Source organism: Olea europaea, chromosome 23, assembly GCF_002742605.1.
Source record: "Olea europaea var. sylvestris chromosome 23, O_europaea_v1, whole genome shotgun sequence".
NCBI lineage: Eukaryota > Viridiplantae > Streptophyta > Magnoliopsida > Lamiales > Oleaceae > Olea > Olea europaea.
The window spans coordinates 1,623,757-1,641,853 of NC_036259.1; the positions used below are offsets into that span (position 1 = coordinate 1,623,757).

The window sequence follows — 18,097 nt, forward strand, 5'->3', positions numbered from 1 at the left end:
ATAAAAAAAGAAGAAGAATATTTGAACTTATCTCATATTTTTAAAACATTATTTATCTTGAAAAACTAGTTGAAAAATACTTTTCAAGAGTTCGTATTTCTTGAAACATTTGGATCGTCCCAACTGGGGACAAACCAAGAAAATTGGTCTGGAGAACCGGTCAATCAGTCAACCGAACCCGATCGATTGAAGGTGTCATCCGATTGATTGAAAATGCAATGGTTCAAAAATTTGACAGCTCTAACTTCTAACCCTTTAGCCCAACGACTATATTTTGGGTTATTCGAACTTTTGTCGGTTGATCGATCTATCATCCAAACTTACAGAAAATTGTACATATTATCCACCATAAATAGATTCTCTTTTACAAGCAATGTAAGGTCCTTCAAGTGAATTAAAGATAAATGTTTTAGCAAATCTTTGAACTTAAATTACATTTTTGAATCTCTGTATTGAAAGATTTTGATTGATTGAATCAAACTTTTAAATTATCATATTCATCAAAGTTTTTCATCTAACACTTGAGCTATTATTCATTTCTAATCATTGAAATTTTAGTCTCTCTTGGTACCTAATTGATAGCTATCATTTACTAAGCGAGAAATTTCATTGTAAAACCATTTTTAAAATCTTTGGAATCTCAATATTGTATAAGAATTGGAGTTTTTTTTGTTTGCACGTCACCAAAAATGTTTTAAGGGTTTTGATTGCAGTATAAGTCAATTAATGTAGTGAAGATATATATATATATATATATATATATATATCAATGCGTTTGTCATTTACTTAATTTGAAATTACTTCTCAAAACAGCTTTAAAAATCAATTCACTTCCCTCTTGATTAGTTATTCTTGGACTATCAACCACCACCCAAATTTTGAGCAGTCTGGGTTTCTACACAAATTTCAGGGCTTCTGAACTCTCCAGCTATATTTTCCTTTCAAATTCCCCTCCAATTCAAGCATTTATTGATTGTTTAACTTCTTCACCAGATGAACTTCACGGACTAAAATATTATACCAATACAGTTTATAGAGAACTAGTTCTCAATGGTGGACCAGGAATTTGCCGCAACCCAGTCAAAGGCAATCGGACTCAAGAAAGCATCTGGTATACCGAAAGAACTAACCAAGGCAAGTGCTTGAGGTCTGATTTCACCGCAAAGTTTTACGACTTCTTTTCTCACAGCAGCAGCATTGTCTGTTGATAAGTACCCATATCGGAGAAATGCAGAGTCTTCCTCGATTATGACCAGCACATACATCGATCTCAGAAGACCCAATATACTCTGCAAAAATGTGTAAATTTCTGTTAATGCAAAACTTTCAGTTTGTCCATGTTACTACTTAAGATTCTCATTTTTGGTGAAATAGGCTAATAAAAGCATGCAATTGCATACAGGCGTTTGTTAAAACATAAAGCCTTGATGTAAGTGAAAAGACGTAATTAGATACAACAGTGGATGCACTAATTGACAATGCAAAGACAATGTTAAATCTTAAGGACATTCTTGTTGGGCGCAGAAACTCTAATAACGCATGTTAATTCCAAATCGGATTATAAAGAACGAGATTTAATGACAATATTGAAGTATACTAGATCACACCATGAAAACACAAGATTGAATTTGTAAAGAAAGAATACAAAGGGTAAACGCAGAGGAACGATGGTTATTAATTCAATAGTATGGAGAATACAAGACAGACTAGCGATACTGCTTCTATGTTACTTTTTACAAATTGACTAGATGAGCCTCGTATTTATAGGTCAACTTTAGAAGAGTCCTAAAAGGCAAGAAAATATATTATAATTAGGAGACCCAAATTCAACAGGATTTTGTTTCTGATTCAACTTAGTTTCCTTAAGTTCTAGGTTAATATTCTCCTAGTCTAAGTCGAATACGCCTCTTCCAAAGACTCCTATTTGAGTCATACTCCAAACAATTTTAAATTCGAACCAAATTTAAATTACAGAAACATCCAGTACATAAATTTTATTTATTTATTTCGCATCTTTCTGGGGGTTCAGTTTGGGTGGGCGGCGTAGGTTGCATAGCTTGGCCCCAAGTGCTCAAGGGAAAGCGAGGCGCCGAGGCAGAACCTTTGATCTTAGGACCTCTATGTGAAAACTAGATGACCATCAAATCAACTCTTTACAAGAAAAGGTTCCCACATACCTTAAGGGATGCATCTGTCACATTATTCTCGGCTTCAATAGCACACTGCAAAATTGCACGGTCCGAGAATGCTTTTCCCAGATCTTCAGCGACCTGGTAACTCTTCAGGAATACAATAAATGTAATCAACAAAGAGCCTGAGACATAGAGACCATGACCCCGGGGAGGGGGGGGGGGGGGGNNNNGCCCGGGGGGGGGGGGGGGGGGGTTAAGTGTTCTTACCAATACAAATGCAGACTCTTTACTTTCTCCCTGTGCTTGGTATTGCGAGACTTCAGCAGCAAAGCGGTTTAATAAATCTCTTTCTCTCAGGCAGAAGATATCATTCTGTCACAGACCATTAAAATTCCCTATGAGATTCATGACAACTCTTCTAAGAAATGAATAAAGCAGAAACTTGTCAGTACCTGAAATTGAGTGCTCCTCAGGGTTGAACTGATAAGCTGAGTTGGAATAACTGGGCATGATTTGTTCATATGTTCTAAACCCAACTCTTTGAATGGTTTATTTCTTTTTTTGGCTGCCATATACTCTGCCAGCAGAGCCTTGCTAACCTGCATCAAACGTGTTGATGAAATCCTGAAGCTACAGAAGATTTGAAAGCTATATAAAACCAATAACTTAATGAACACACACATGGGGGAACCACATATGTTTCAATGTCAATGGGTCTATTGCATTAATGCCATTTGTATGCAACGATCAGTTTACTATACCTGTTGCATAAGAACATTGTTATCACCCTCGAAAGTAGACTGCACATCATATTCACCTTTCAGTTGGCCAATTCGATTTTCTGTCTTCATTCCTTGCCCACCACAGGCTTCACGGCATTCCTGTATCATATGTAATGCGATATGAGGAGGAAACCTTATCAATGACTCAAAAAATGCTTAGCTATAATGAACGTGGCTACCTGAAGAATTCGCAGGTTATGCCACGTCAGAGTGGCCTTGAATGCACTGGATACAACATGGATGGTTTTAATCAGTTGAGCACTCCTCTTAATGTACAGCAGTTTCAAGTAGTTACCAGCAAAGCTCATAGCGTACCTGGAGCACCAGAACACACCCTTTCTTGTTTTACAATATTGTTAATTCTCATTGACAAAAGCATAAATATATCCATATGGCAGTTGATTTTTTGATAAAAATTAGCAAATTTCACATCATAAGTATAAGAAAGCTACAGAGCATATAGAGCAGCCAAATTTTAATGTCATGCTGAAGTTGATTTAAATGATTTCAAATGTAAGGAGTATAGAGTGAACTATAGCTGCTCATCTACCTTAATTATTAGTCATGGAAAATGAAAGATGGATGAGAACTTAGGTAAAATCTTCTCTCCCAGCAGGAAATTGCTTGAACGATAATGGCGCTTTCAAAAAAGCCTCTATTTTGGTTAAGATAAATGGTAACTATCTGAAACCTATTAGGCCTGAGGATACTGACTTGTCTGATGTATCCTTCCCTCCCTTCCTTATCCATAAGCCCGGGCTCGAACCATAAGAGACCACTCTGGTGAAGTTCACAACATTCCTGTCTCTCTTTGGTCATGTAAGTGATAGTTGACTTGTCGATATGGAAACTGAAGCTCAAATATGACAATGGGATGTAGCACGACAAGACTAGATACACGTAGCTCATTTACACGCTGGGAAACTTATACATTAAATAGTACGGGCAATTTTTCACTCACACCGATTATTTCCAACTTCTGAAGAAATTGTACAAACTTACGTCTTGGCAAGAAGGGGCAAGAGGCGACGCTGATGGCTGGGGTAATCAAGCAAAAGGAGTTCAGGACCATTTGCAGTAATTGAAAATGCTCTCCTTGTCAGTGCATATCTTATGGCAATTGCTAAACTAACCTGATGGGAGAAATTAAGGTAAGATATCAGTTAAGGCTAGAGTAATCGTAGTTGGATGTTGCACTCTACTAAAATTATTGGAAAATGTTATGACAATAGTGACCACCTTCGCAGAGTACACGGCACTAACTGTGACAGTAACTCTTCCAGATGCCAAAGTTGCCATGAATGCAGCAAATCTCTGCAGATAAATCAAAGCATATGAAATTCCACTGAATAGAAAGTTAATATAGAATTGACCGAAAGGAAGCAAACAAGAAATTTATTCATAAAATGCTGTGATTCTGTGAATAAATTTGCTTCAACACATTTCTCAACAATCTCCCGTCATCTTTTCATTAGGTTTATTGGTCAATGTCGAATAAATTCTCATGGTGTATGAAATTATCACCAGACCCAAAAAAAAAAAAAAAAAAAAAACCAAAAAAAAAACNAAAAGAAACTGCAGCAAGACAAAATCATATGACCCGTGATAAAGAAAAATCATGAGGTGAACAATTACTCAAGTGTAATACCTGGTCTGGGTCCTTTATTGCACTCAAATATTTTCCATCCGGAGAAACATCAGCAACTGAGTTCAATAAATTTTCTCTAGGAATGCGAAGATTGTCAAACCTGACAAGTATAAAATGATAAAGCCATCAGACCACACTCATTTACCAGATAACATAAAATTTATGGTTCGTGTAGCCACAAAAGAGAATCATCTATACCAGATTCGACCATTGTCAACGCCATTTAAACCAATCTTATGACCACAATCAGCAATCCGAATATTGGGACAGATATTCCCATTTTCATCTCTGATCTGGGCGATAAAAGCATGGATGCCTTGATTTTTTCCGTCAATATTTAGCTGAGAGAAAACTACTGCATGTGTCGCATGCTAAGATACATTCAAGGGAGAGCATGATATGAGTGAAGTAAAAAGAATATTAAATGCCGAAAATGAATGGAAATCACTAGTTGGATGAATGATTACGTTAGCCGCACCACCAATCCAGTACTTTTGAGCTGATTCACATGGAGTGTTGATTACAAACTCTCCCGTGTTTGCCTCATAAGTTGCTGTTGTTTCAATGCCTCGAACCTGGAAAAATTGACTCAAAATGTGTTGATAACCAAGTAAAAATAGAGGATAATTCTGTTGACAGGCCATATGTCTGATGCTAATCAATTGAACACTCTTTACATACATTGCTTCCATGCCCCAATTCTGTCATGGCAAAGCATCCGTTAATCAAGTAATTTTCTGTCGCACTCAACCACTTATCATGATGTCTCTTTGTGCCAAAAAATTGGATAGCACCGCCCCTGGAATTGTCAACAATGAAGCAGTTAACCAGCTACTGATTTAATCCAACTAGTTTCAGACTCTCAAAAGACGACTCAAGAGACTCAACCATCCACATATTAAACATGAGCTCAGCTAAAGATGGATAGAAGTGATAAAAATTACCAAATTCGTGCAACAAGGGAAGAATTTTACGAGTCAGGTTCCACTATTTACTCCACCATGCAGAATTCTCAATCTAAAATAATTCGTTTTTTAAAAAGAGGGCATACCAATTTATCAAGCAAAACCCAAAATTGGGATTTTTCACAAATTCACAAATGCAAGTAATGAAAACTGTGAGGCGAGAGAAGTAGGGTACAGCTACAACTGTAAAATGCAAGTCACTCAACCTGTCAAAATTGTACGTTTTCCTAATTTAACAACTATGATGTACCTGAAAACCCCATTAAGATGACCACAAAAATAATATCATAAAACATCGAACATACCACGTTAAGAAGTGCACACCAATGTTGACAGCAAGAGCGTAATCAAAAATCTCAATAACCTCCAAAAGAGCAAACTTTTTCATCTCAGATTCAGGCCCTTTACCTGTCAACCACCCCTTGAACACCCCATGATCCAGTAAATACTCAATTCTCTTCATAGTGATCTTTCTTTGCTGCTGCATGGAGTGATTATAATCCGGCATGACAAATATTTTGCCACCCCTTAGCCTTGGATTGAAAAGTTCGCTCTGTACCATGAGATTAAAAAGCCAGTCCCTGTCACCAAAATTGTGCCCATCCATCAGTTTCCTCATTGAAGTCACGTCGAACGAAAAGGGTCGTTCGGAAACTTCCGGTGGCACGTAGCTGAAGCATGGTGAGGCGGAAATTGTGGCGGTGGTTGCATGGCGGTGGTTTTGGAGGTGCTCGCTTAAAATATGGGTTCTGAAATTAACTTTTTCCATAGAGTTGATAGTAATGAATTGCAGAAGATGTATTTCTTTCTCCATTGCTTTACGTTAAATAGTGGATCAATAGCAGCTGCCGTCCTCACTCTTATTCGGAATTTTTAGGAGGCGCCGCCGAAATTCTTATTTACATGTACAATGTAAAAAAAAAAAAAAAAAAGGATCAGGTGGATTTAGGAAGCGAATAATGCTAACTTATACCTAATAGAGTTATATAATATTTTACATACAATGGGGTATCAAAAATATAATAGAGAAGCGTTTTCTTTTTCTTTTTAGTTTGATTGAGGAAATTTTGATCCAATCATATTTCACCACATTATATGTATGTAAATCATTATATACGTACACCACAACCTGATGAAAAGCAGACGGTGTCCGCCGACTCTAAAATTCCTAGGCAAGGAATATCTCATTTAGGTTACTATATTTCATTCCTTAGTCACTAAATTTTATCGTAGTTTTGAAATGGAACGATAAATTTCACTGATATAATCATATGTTATTATCTGTGTTACTGTCTATATTCTATGTTATTGTTATAAACCTTAAATAGATCTTTATCATTTACTCAAACTTCAATAACATGTTTAATATTAAAATAAAATTTATAATTGTCATGAGGAAGAAAAAAAAATGAATATACAGAATATATAAATATCACTTGTGTGGGAGAAAATTTTTGAAACATGATTTTTTTTTTTTGAAATTTTTTTAATTAAATTGTAAGAAAAAGTTATGAGAGAGTTATGTTTGTGGCCCCAAGACGAGTCCCGTCTGGGGACCCGAACTAAATAAATAGGGTATTCGAGAGAAAATACCAACATATAATTGAAATGGATTTGACTTTAATGATAAATAGTGGAGTACCAAAGCATTTATGGGTTTGAGCATTCACTATTGCAGTGTAAATAATCGACATATTTTCATTTTTTATTATCAACATTAAATTCACCTCTTTTCTATTTATGTTAGTGAAACATTTCGAGAGATCACTAACTTTTTTTTTTATACATTTGACCGGTTTACTTTACACAATTTCAACAATATAGTTCAAGGTGTATATACTTCATGTTCCAAAAGCATTCTCTCTCTTTGCTGTCTCAGTATGCAATTTTTGCAAGTATGCCAACCATGTCTGTTTTGGCAAGTTTTGGAATAATCACTAAGTAGACATAAAGATCACATTCATTTGGGTTAACTGGAGTCAAATGGAAAGTATATTTCTAGCGTGGATAAATTACACCTTTGTTTCTTTGCATGACTATCTCCAATCTTCCAGATGCTAATGCCAGAAGGTTGAACATGAAGCCTTTTCTTTTTGTTTGCTTTGTTTCTTCTTTCGACATTTACATTTAGTTTTTCCTTGTTCAAGTTGAAGACAATTACCTGTGGTCAGTGAAGAAGTTTTCTAAAATAAAGGAATGCACATTCAATAAGTTCAGTTCTGTATGCCGAATCTAACAAGGTAGGTGAACTCAGCACATAGTTAACAGGCTCATTTTCAGTTCTAAGCCCATTCCCGATTTTAACCCTGATCTTTGACGAAAAATTTGGAATGAAAACCGTCACTAGGGGCCACAGGCACCAATATATGAAAGTTTGGGGGCAATAATGCAACGAAAAAAGGTTGGCATAGAAGTGCAAAGAGAGTTAAAGGTTGAGGACGGAGGATCCAGTTTAGGCTTCTGAATTTGGTTCTGAAACCATCTCCGTCTCATTGTAAGAACCATGTCTCACAGACATCCTACTGACAAACTAAGCCCCTATTTGATGGCCATTATTTGGGATTTTCAATGTTTTGAATAGTGAATTTTTGAAGAATGAGTGATTAAAAAGTAGGGAAAGTTTTGGAATTTACTTGTAGAATATTTTATTGTGTGGGTCAAAAATGAATATGTAGAAAGAAGAGTTTTGAGATAAAGGATGTCAAACAGGGGGCTAAAACATACTCAATCCCGCGAAAGACGCATGTTAATCTAAATTTGCTTTTAGATTTTCATGTTAACAAGCATATTATTTATGCTGAAGTGAAAAAGTACAATAGAACTTTAATAAACAGAAACTCCGCTATTTCATTTATTTAATTAATTGGCAGGCAGCCGTTCACTATGGTACGTTAAAATTCGAACTTTTTAAAGCGTGAAGATAGATTGGTACAATGAAATATTATCTACACCTTGAAACGGTGACATCTATGGCTCCAGCCATCTGCAATTAAATAGAAAACTGACATGCCATAATTGAAACCATCTAACAAATTGGATGTACTGTAGATGCATATGCTAGTTACACTAACAAATAAAAATTATTGAAATTTTCCAATTCAAAAGTTAAAGTGACAACAATACCGAAAACACAAAGAGTTCGCCTAAAAGGTCTGCAGCAGCTTGAACAGCTTTTTCTTCATTTAGAGGACGAATTGCAACATCCGTTGCCTGACCATAAATATGCCTTTGCACAGTTGTTCTGAACCGATGGTTAGCCTGTTAATGAATCAGAGGAAGGAAGGAAGGTTGTAGAAGATGGAAATGTGATTCTGTCAGTGGAAAATGTTGCAAAATTTATGTGTACCTGTTCCCATTAATTTGACTGTCAAAATTTTCCTTTATCACATTTAAATTTGCAAAATTAATACCCCACACCCCCTGCGGGCCCTGAAGAGTCCTTATATCTAGAAAACCAGATGTTTGATGTAAGAATCCTAGAACGGCGTTGTATCAAATACCCATTTTTGGAAACATAAGAGACAAGTGTATTTTATTGATTTAATAAAAGCAAAGTTATCAATCAAATCATCAAAATTAAGCAATTGAATAACCAAACTAACAAGCGTAGATGATCTTCATTTCATGGATATGAGGAGCATCCTTTTTAGTTGTTCTATTTCTTATTTACCATCATTGGAAGGCCGTCAAAGGGCACTAAAGCAGACCCAAGACGCTGAATACGACATGAACATCAGAAGTTGAGAAATTGGTACAATATCAAATTGAAACAAAATATCGAGTATTGAATATTGTTATGGAAGTGCGGGAAAGTTGTTACCTTTTGATATCTAGATCCTAGATTAAATGATTCCTTCTGGTGCATAGTGTGGTGTCATATTCTTCTCAGTGAGACTCCATGATAACATGATTCTAGAGGAGAGAACCTTGTTCCTCTGTATAAGATATTCATTGATTTCTTTACATTAATATCAAATCCAAAACAAGTGTTTTGACAGCTTTGTTATCAGATACTACTGCATACTCCTTCAAGCAAAAATGCTTCCTGCTGCATCACTGTAAGACATCTCATTTACTAGCTAGGGTTGCAAACTGAAGATTTTTTAGCAATGTTTGCTCATAATTCATTGTTGTCAGGTTTTTTCTCAACCTAAAAACTTCTGCATAATGGAACTGATATTTAATCAGTTAAACTAATTCTAATCTAACAGATTTCATTCCTATACTTGTTATGCTACACAAAACAAATGATTAGTTTGATAGATGCCAAGTTCTTCAGAGAGGTCTCCACCAGGGGACTGGTAAATATTAAGGTGCAAGATTTTTCTGAAACAAAGTCATGTCCTAATAAATGGTTATGAAATTAATCAGACTCCAAAAAATTGCAGTCCATGTAAAGAAAAATGCAATCCAAGTCCTAGCCCTAAAGCCAAACCCACCTAATCTCTTCTTTACGAAGGCACATAGTGTTCCAATTCCAAAAATTACTCCGTCTTTCTCATTCTTTTTCTCAACTTGACGATATCAATAGAAGCATTTCCACTACCTCTGGTCGAATTTGGTACGAATAAGGCATGGTGTATTTTTTACCGGCTTTATGTGTGCATCATTAGAAGCTATGATACTCGGACTCGGGTATGGGTGTCAAGTTCGGGTATGTATCTAAGTGTTAAATCTTTTATTTTATAAAATGTAGGATACGGAAATATTGCTGAAAAGAGTTCAGATTTTGAACATGGGTACATGGGTTACGTTCAAATTTCAATTTTTTTTACTAATTCAAGATTTCATGTTGAATAGACCAAAATAAATTATTCACAAAGAAGAAAATTGATATTGAATAAGAGGTTAAGACGAATAACATAGAATTTTGGAGTTTAGTTTTCAATTATGAGAATTACTAAATGTTATAAAATAAAAATGAGGGATTTGATTGCAATTTGGATTTAGTGGAGCATTAAGTATCACTATATGAAACCTATTTTCATTTTATACGAACAAAACCCTAAACCACCATTATAGAGAGAGAAAGACGGAAAAAAAAGGAAGAAATGGAAAGAAAAAATAAATAAGAAGAGAAGGGAAAACCTATCGTCCCCGCCTTTCTCCACTCTCTCGGCGGCGATGCTAGGTTTATAGAGAGCAAAAACGGGAAAGAAAAGAGAAAAAAAAAAAGAAAGAAGAAGAAGCAAAAACAATGAAGTGTCTAATTGAAATTTGGAGGATCCAACACATATCCCATACCCATACTTATGTTGTGCCGTGTACAACACTAGTACTCGGATTATTTCGAAGAGTCCGAACATCAGAGATTGGAAGCATCTAATCTACTTCGAAGTATGATAGAGTTGACTACTCTATTATTTGGAAATTAGGGATGACCATTCAAAGTACTAATAGGCACTTATACTCAAGAAAATTATCTTTTTATTGTTATGGTTGATTTTTCACTATACGACGTTAATTCTTTGCAAGTGGATATTGAGTTAGAACCACAAGAACCCATTCCTCATTGAATTGTTATTTTCACCGTTTAGGAAGCAATAATGGTGACTCTTGATTGGAAGTTTTAAACCTTAGTTAGAATCGCTTATTAGAAAATTGTTAATTCTTTAACCTTTAATTAAGTTTGGTTATTAGGATTAAGTATTGTTGATTTTTGGGAATTGTTAATTGAAATATTGTAAAATTTTAAAGATTTTGCTATTTGTATATAAAGATGGTACATAGGCAGTTACCGAAAATGTTCTAAAGGAAAAAGATTGAATGAAAAAGTTGACTGTATTTAAAATAGACAGATAATAAGGTGTCTTGTGGCATTATATAATCTCTTATGTAAACCTTGATTACATGTAACAAGGTCCAAATTTTAATCGTAATTGGACTTGTTTATTGAAAAATTGTTTGAGCATTTGCCCCATCGGTTATTGTTCAAATTTATTTAGAAAACTGTCTTTTGTTCATTAATTTCTGTTCAAACACTTCTTTTGCTATATCTGTGCTTTGGTAGAATTCATGTTGATTTTTATTTGACAGACATTGGTTAATGATATTCTTGTCAATGTGAAGGAAATAAAAGGTGATCAATTTTAAGTGTCATCATGTTTGACTTAAAATAAACATATCAACCGTTACATGATTATCCCTTCAAAATGTGTTTGAGAACATATCTACGTTCTTCCTCTTATGCCCGCAAACAAGATTCTGCAAAAAGATAATCTTAAAACCGCTAATATAACGAATAACTAAAATCATTATGACTTAATCGCATTTCGATCACAACAAACCAAGAATTTAACAATTTCAGCTCTTCTATTATGCGCACATCATTTTCTGGTTGAGTGGAGGAGATACGGACCTGGGCAATGTTGATTATGGATTGCCTGAACTTGGGGTTCAGGCCCGCCTTTTTCTTGATGCGTTTGCCAATGGGTTTGCAAAGCGTTTTCAGCGCAAGTGTGCCCAGCTTGAACACTGGCAATATCATACCTACCAGCAAATTCCAAGCTATGTATAATATGCGAATGGATTAATATATGCTGATGTTGGGATTTGAAAGGAATCCAGGTACACACCAGGTGTTCGATGTAATGACTGAGAAAGTGGGTCGACTTCATTTGATAATCTTTAAACTCGAATCGACAATGGTGAGACCTACGACAATTTTATTTCAACTGAAAAGTTCATTACGAAAGGTCTCGATTTGTATTTTTGTGCCCACTTTCCAAAGACCATATACTCGAAATGGAATATTCGTGTGCACTAAAAATTTCCCAATTGACACATACATATAAATATCTATCCAACTTAATGCTCGTATTATTTTTGATAATATAATTTTATTCTTCGAAATGGAAACAAGGTCGTCTACACATTTGCGTTTTATGGTAAAATTTTAAGTTTTATTGGACTAGATTGATTGTATTCTTTATTTTATTCTCCATAATGTGTTGGAGTCATTATGAAATACAAATTAATCTTTGAACCATTCGATCATAGAGGTAATATGAGTATAGTTAACATCATATGCGTTCGTCTCAATGCAAACCCTTCCTATTCCTGAGCCAATGATAGTGCAAGCAACAAATTTTATTATGTTAAAAAGGAGATCGATGAGTTACTGGATTTCGTTAATTTAAATGTTCTCCTATGATAATTGAATTCGATTGAGACAAAGTTAACAAGTCCCTACCGAAACAGAGAGACACGAGATATAAGTTTTGCTTTATCATTAAGCTTTTTTGTAACCTTATCTTAGAGCGAGAAAATTTTATTTTTTCCCGCTTTAATATAAAATAAAATTTAATATTTTCGACAAACGTTAGTGACCATTTGTGATCACCTCCATTTCCTTCTAAAGTTTGCATTTACGTGCCAAAATATAATTCTATTGGTACAAATATGTGGTGCGAAAGAATAATTCTCTTAAGATTATTTTGCATGCTGCAACTCATTCGACAAACTTATTAACGAATGAAAGTAGAATATTCTCTTTTGTGAAGATGACATGAGAGAGAATTTTTCTCTTGGGATTTTTTTTTTTTTTTTTCAATTAAGGAGAACTTGGAAAACTATGGCCAATTAACTGGATCCTAAGTTGAATCGGCTGCTTAATTGATTTTCACCAGCTTCTCTATACCCAGCCGATTTATACTATATAACCAGATTGATTTTCGATGTATATGGTGGAGGAAACGCAAATTTGTTTTTCAGTACAACGTCAATTTACCCATTTACATAATAAGAATTTTTTACTCTCTATTTTTCGTCTCTCCAACTCTTTGAATTTCCACCTTAGCGTTGTTGTTACATCCTAATCTTTTGATGCTATGTTGCATAACTTCAAGGTAAACAATCATCTTGATGTAATTTTTCTAGAGTTTCCATTAGACTAAAAATATATGCTATTTAGCCGCTGTTTGGGAAGAATTTATAGACAACTTAGTTCATAAATAGATAAAAATGAGCGATGAATAACTGAATAATACTTTTGGATCTATTGAAATTTGTTGATGAAAATAAAGTCTGATCTTTTATAAATAATTTATAAGTTTGCCAAAATATAAGCTTAATAACATGAAATGGACAGAATTTGGACTTTAATGAGATGCATAAAATTTAAACAATGACCGTAATAAGAGTTGGACTCTTTCTCTTTGAAATGATAATGTCACCATACAGGTACTAATGGACTACGCCAATAGTTTCTCGACCACGTCTCACGAAAGGAGCATTCCAAATCATGAAGATCAGTAAACCTATTGATGTTTTTAAACTCCATTTAAAACGAAAAAGTGGTCTCAAAATGAATGCAGAATTTATTGGAAATAAGTGCATAAATGACACCATGAGTATTATCTAAAAAGGCACAATTTCATAAAAAGGGATGTCTTATTGACAAATACATATCCAAAGTGACATATTTCAAAGATGAAAATTTGTGACTATTTGAAAAAGACATGTCAAAAAAGTAGACTTTCAGTCAAATAGGTTTTGGAATATTCTATAATGTTCTAATTTGTTTTCCAACAAGTTTCATGTGTCTAAGCGAATGCATTCTCCTTAAATTCTCATTGACCCAAATTGATTTCGAACAATTAAATAAAATATTATAATCTACTCACGAAGTAGAACACATTTGACCTTTAAACTCTCGTATTTGACTATTTGATCGCTCTTAACTATTTGGTCAAAGTTTATTAAAATCAAAAATTTTAAACCAATTTCCAACAAGCATGACTCACATGAGTTGGATGAGAGGCCAATTGTACATGCATATAATTTATTATTATATGCTAATAATTTTCATTCTAGCCTAGCAACGATTGGCTACAAGTGAGAGCTTGTGCGCAGATTTAAGCACATGCTTCCCCTCAAGTTTAAAATCCAATATCAACTGAAACTTATTAGCATCGGATAAGGACTATAATAAAAAACGAAGGAATTCAAAGAGAATATGTTGTTACACATTCCTTCATTTAGGGTTTTTATGATTATAATAAATCCTTAATCAATGCAAGGTGAAATCAGACTTTGATTTGTGCGATAATAGTACTGATTACATCTTGCGTGAGATCTATATAAAGATCAGTGGATGAGAGAATTTTTTGGGAGGAAGATGAATGTTTTTAGGGATTTCTAGATAAATTCCATACGGGGATGTTTGTAAGGGCGTGTTCGTAGGAGTAATTTACCTAAACTATTATTCCTTTGATTTAGATAATTTTTCATGTTTTCTTTTTACTGTGATTTTACAGTATTCATTGTGAAAAAAAGGTTAAAAAGTAATTTTTAAATATGCATTAAAAGTAAGGTATGTGGCACAATTTTCACTAATACTAGTGTTAGTGTGTATTATTTGAAATGGATCTTTAGATACACATATCCGTCCTCTTAAATGGAGAGGATCCACATAGCATTACTTATCATCTAAAACCGTAAACCAACTTGCAAGGCACTCTGACATCATTCTTAACAAATTATAACCTCACACTTATATATCATTTAACCCCTGTTTAGTGTAGCTAAAAATCAATCTTTTTAGTAAATTTTGATAAAATTTAATGAAATGTACGGTCGAAAAGTTGATAAAAATTGTGGATCTTATGAAATGTGTGATTAAAATTAAAATTAATTGTTAACTTTGACTTGAATTTTTTGCGAATTTTTAATCTACACCATACAATGGCTTAATCTTCACACTTATAGTCCCCATCGATTTTACGTATTACAACTGTAAGGCATTTTTTATGAGTGTCAAAACTACAAGGCACAAGATTATTAATCCATAGGCTAAGGTTACTAATCTTTGACATCAAAATGTCAAAGTATCGAAACCTTTATCAAGTGATCGATATCTCTAGTTCTCGTGTTCACTAGTTTTGGGGTTCTTTAATGTCTGATTTCCAAATACTGGCAAACCCGCAGTCAATGTATTAAACTCAGCGCAATCGAGTCTTAACATATCTAGTTGGTATCTTGTAGCACCTATGATAATCTTCATGTCGATTAGGTATAAAATTTAATCAAGATAGTTCATTTATGGTCTAATGATCTCATAAAATCTAAAGAGAATATTTGCATCCATTCCATGGAACAAAAATCGCTGTTCAGGCTAGGCTGAGAATTTAAAATAAGCACTATATATAAAAGAAACAAGGCATGACAAGGACCTCATTGTCGTGTTTCATGTTTTATGAGGTTAATTATGAGCATATCTTTCCTTTCTAGATATCCTGAATTATTATCCCCACAGTGCTGTCCACTGAGCATGCTTCGTGCTTCTGTATATATTCAATAAATGCTAATGCAAATCATGAGTACAGAACTAGCTAAGAATTTGATTTTGAAATTCAAGAAATGGTATTGCCTACTAATGGAGAACAAGAACAATCTGCCAAGTAATTTCATGCTCAAGCTCATGTTTGGAAGCACATATTCAACTTCATAAATTCCATGTCTCTCAAATGTGTAACTCAACTAGGCATACCAGACATCATCCTCAAACATGGCAAACCAATAACACTCCAAGAGCTAGTCGAAGCACTCCCCATTAACAAAGCAAAAGCAAATGGTGTCTACCGTCTAATGCGGATTCTAACCCATTCGGGCTTCTTCATCGAGGAAAAAATCTTTGATGATGAAGAAAATATGGGATATTGGCTTACACCATCTTCTCGTCTACTCTCGAAAGATGAGCCCTTAAGCATGGCACCTTTGTTACTAGCAATGCTTGATCCGATATTGACAAAGCCATGGCATCATGTAAGTGAATGGTTCGAAAACGAACATCACACGGCGTTTCAAATAGCTCATGGAAGGTCACTTTTCGAGTAGCTGAGCACGAGCCAAGGCTGAACCACTTTTCAATGAAGCCATGGCAAGCGATGCATGGTTGATGACTAATGTGATTATTAGAAATTGCAAACATGTATTTGAAGGTTTGAACTCGATTGTAGATGTTGGAGGTGGAACTGGTACTATGGCCAAGGCTATTTCTGATGCTTTCCCAAACTTGAAATGCGTCGTGCTCGATCTTCCACATGTTGCTGCTGGCTTGAAAGGGAGTAAGAATTTGAGTTATGTTGGTGGAGACATGTTTGAGTTCATACCTCCAGCAGATGCAGTCTTTCTCAAGGTATGACAAGTGCCTCGTTTCTTGGTTTAAATAAAAAAATTGATTAAAATCTAAATCAGAGTCAACAATTAATTTTAACAATACATTTCATAAGGTCCATAACTTTTAAGTCACCATTTCATCAACTATTATCAAAATCTAATTTTTATTTAAACCAAGCAGGAATAGTACATAGAGAGATGTTTAGTGTGAAATAACTACCTCGCTACAAATAAAATTATTAATCTTGACTTTGAGAATAATTTTTTGGAAGATTTTAACTCTATAATAATTCAATAATACCTTACTTTTTATTTTTCAATATGTATTTAATTTATTTAACAATTTAGTTACTATCAATGTACATTTACATTTGACAGATTCATTCACCTGTGTACTTTGATTAATGTATGAATTCACTATTATTAATTCTTAATTAATTAACATTCACATTCGTTTAATTAATATTCATCTTCATTTATGCATTTTATTGTTACTTATTGTAATTATAAGTTAATTAGAATTTTCACATTCAAGAACACATTTCATTATTCATATCCATGTATGTTAATTAACATCAATTTTACTTAATTGGAAATTAAATAAATGATTTAACATTCATTGTCACGTATATATTTTATGGTATTAATTCTAAATTAATTAACATTTACACATATTATAGTATTACTTTTACAGCACTTATAAAGCATTTATGATAACGTACAATGCACGTTCAACGTTGACTAGTTTCACTAAAAATTGCATTATTCGATAGCATGAAAGAAGGTAATTAACTTATTAACTTATAATTACATCGGATAACTTGTTAATTTAAGATTCTTTTGTGCGGTCCAATATTATTTTGAATTACATCTTTTAAAAGTTCAACTTATTCGAGATAATACACATTTACTTATTTAAATTCTATATTCAACAAGAAAGTGGATATTGCATGAAACGATGAAGACAGTGTTAAAATATTGAAGAAATGCAAAGAAGCAATTCCAATAAAGAGCAAAGGAGGAAAAGTGATAATTATTGAAATGATTCTTAGCAAACACGAAAATGAGGACGAGGAAATCGTTAACAACTCTTTTCAAATATGTTAATAATGGTTGATACTGGTGGTAGAGAAAGAGGTGAAAGAGTAGTGGCAAAACTCTTTTATGATGCCGACTTCACTCGCTACAAGATAGCTCATAAATTGGGATTCAGATCTCTCATTGAGGTTTATCTGTAAAATTGTACACTATTCTTGAGTTATTTTGGATCCTTTGATAGTGTCTTGGAATGGCCATCAATTTTATAACTTCTTGAAAGCCCAAGAATGACTAACCAAGAAGGGGGTGAACAAGTTATTTAAATATTTTTCAATAATAAGTACTAATAAAAATAATTTGCAAATAAAATAAAGAGCAAGCAAGATAACTTTGAAAAATAACAAGAGAAAGGGA

The 18,097-nt window shown here is 34.0% G+C and overlaps 2 protein-coding genes and 1 pseudogene across 3 annotated transcripts; 1 reads left to right on the forward strand and 2 right to left on the reverse strand.

Annotated features, from left to right (window-relative positions):
• Positions 1–800: 800 nt before the first annotated feature.
• On the reverse strand, positions 801–6,424 carry LOC111372098 (acyl-coenzyme A oxidase 3, peroxisomal). Its single transcript, XM_022994268.1, has 13 exons — positions 5,833–6,424; positions 5,244–5,361; positions 5,030–5,137; positions 4,761–4,933; positions 4,563–4,662; positions 4,154–4,228; positions 3,917–4,047; positions 3,094–3,229; positions 2,894–3,013; positions 2,585–2,731; positions 2,400–2,504; positions 2,178–2,279; positions 801–1,289 (listed from the first exon to the last, which is right to left on the reverse strand). The coding sequence occupies exons 1-13, from the start codon at positions 6,339–6,341 to the stop codon at positions 1,041–1,043; spliced, it is 2,073 nt and encodes a 690-aa protein (XP_022850036.1). The 5' UTR covers positions 6,342–6,424; the 3' UTR covers positions 801–1,040.
• Positions 6,425–8,165: 1,741 nt separating this feature from the next.
• LOC111372100 (OPA3-like protein) lies at positions 8,166–12,295 on the reverse strand. Of its 2 annotated transcripts, none has more exons than XM_022994270.1 (2): positions 11,886–12,274; positions 8,166–8,785 (listed from the first exon to the last, which is right to left on the reverse strand). In XM_022994270.1, exons 1-2 carry the CDS (start codon positions 12,012–12,014, stop codon positions 8,633–8,635), a joined length of 282 nt encoding a protein of 93 aa, XP_022850038.1. In that variant the 5' UTR covers positions 12,015–12,274; the 3' UTR covers positions 8,166–8,632. The 2 variants fall into 2 exon arrangements, 1 of the variants encoding a protein (XP_022850038.1); XR_002698685.1 differs by having other exon boundaries at positions 8,716–8,785; positions 9,348–12,295.
• A 1,419-nt stretch (positions 12,296–13,714) lies between these two features.
• Positions 13,715–17,883, forward strand: LOC111371910 (annotated as a pseudogene).
• The last annotated feature ends 214 nt before the right edge of the window (positions 17,884–18,097 follow it).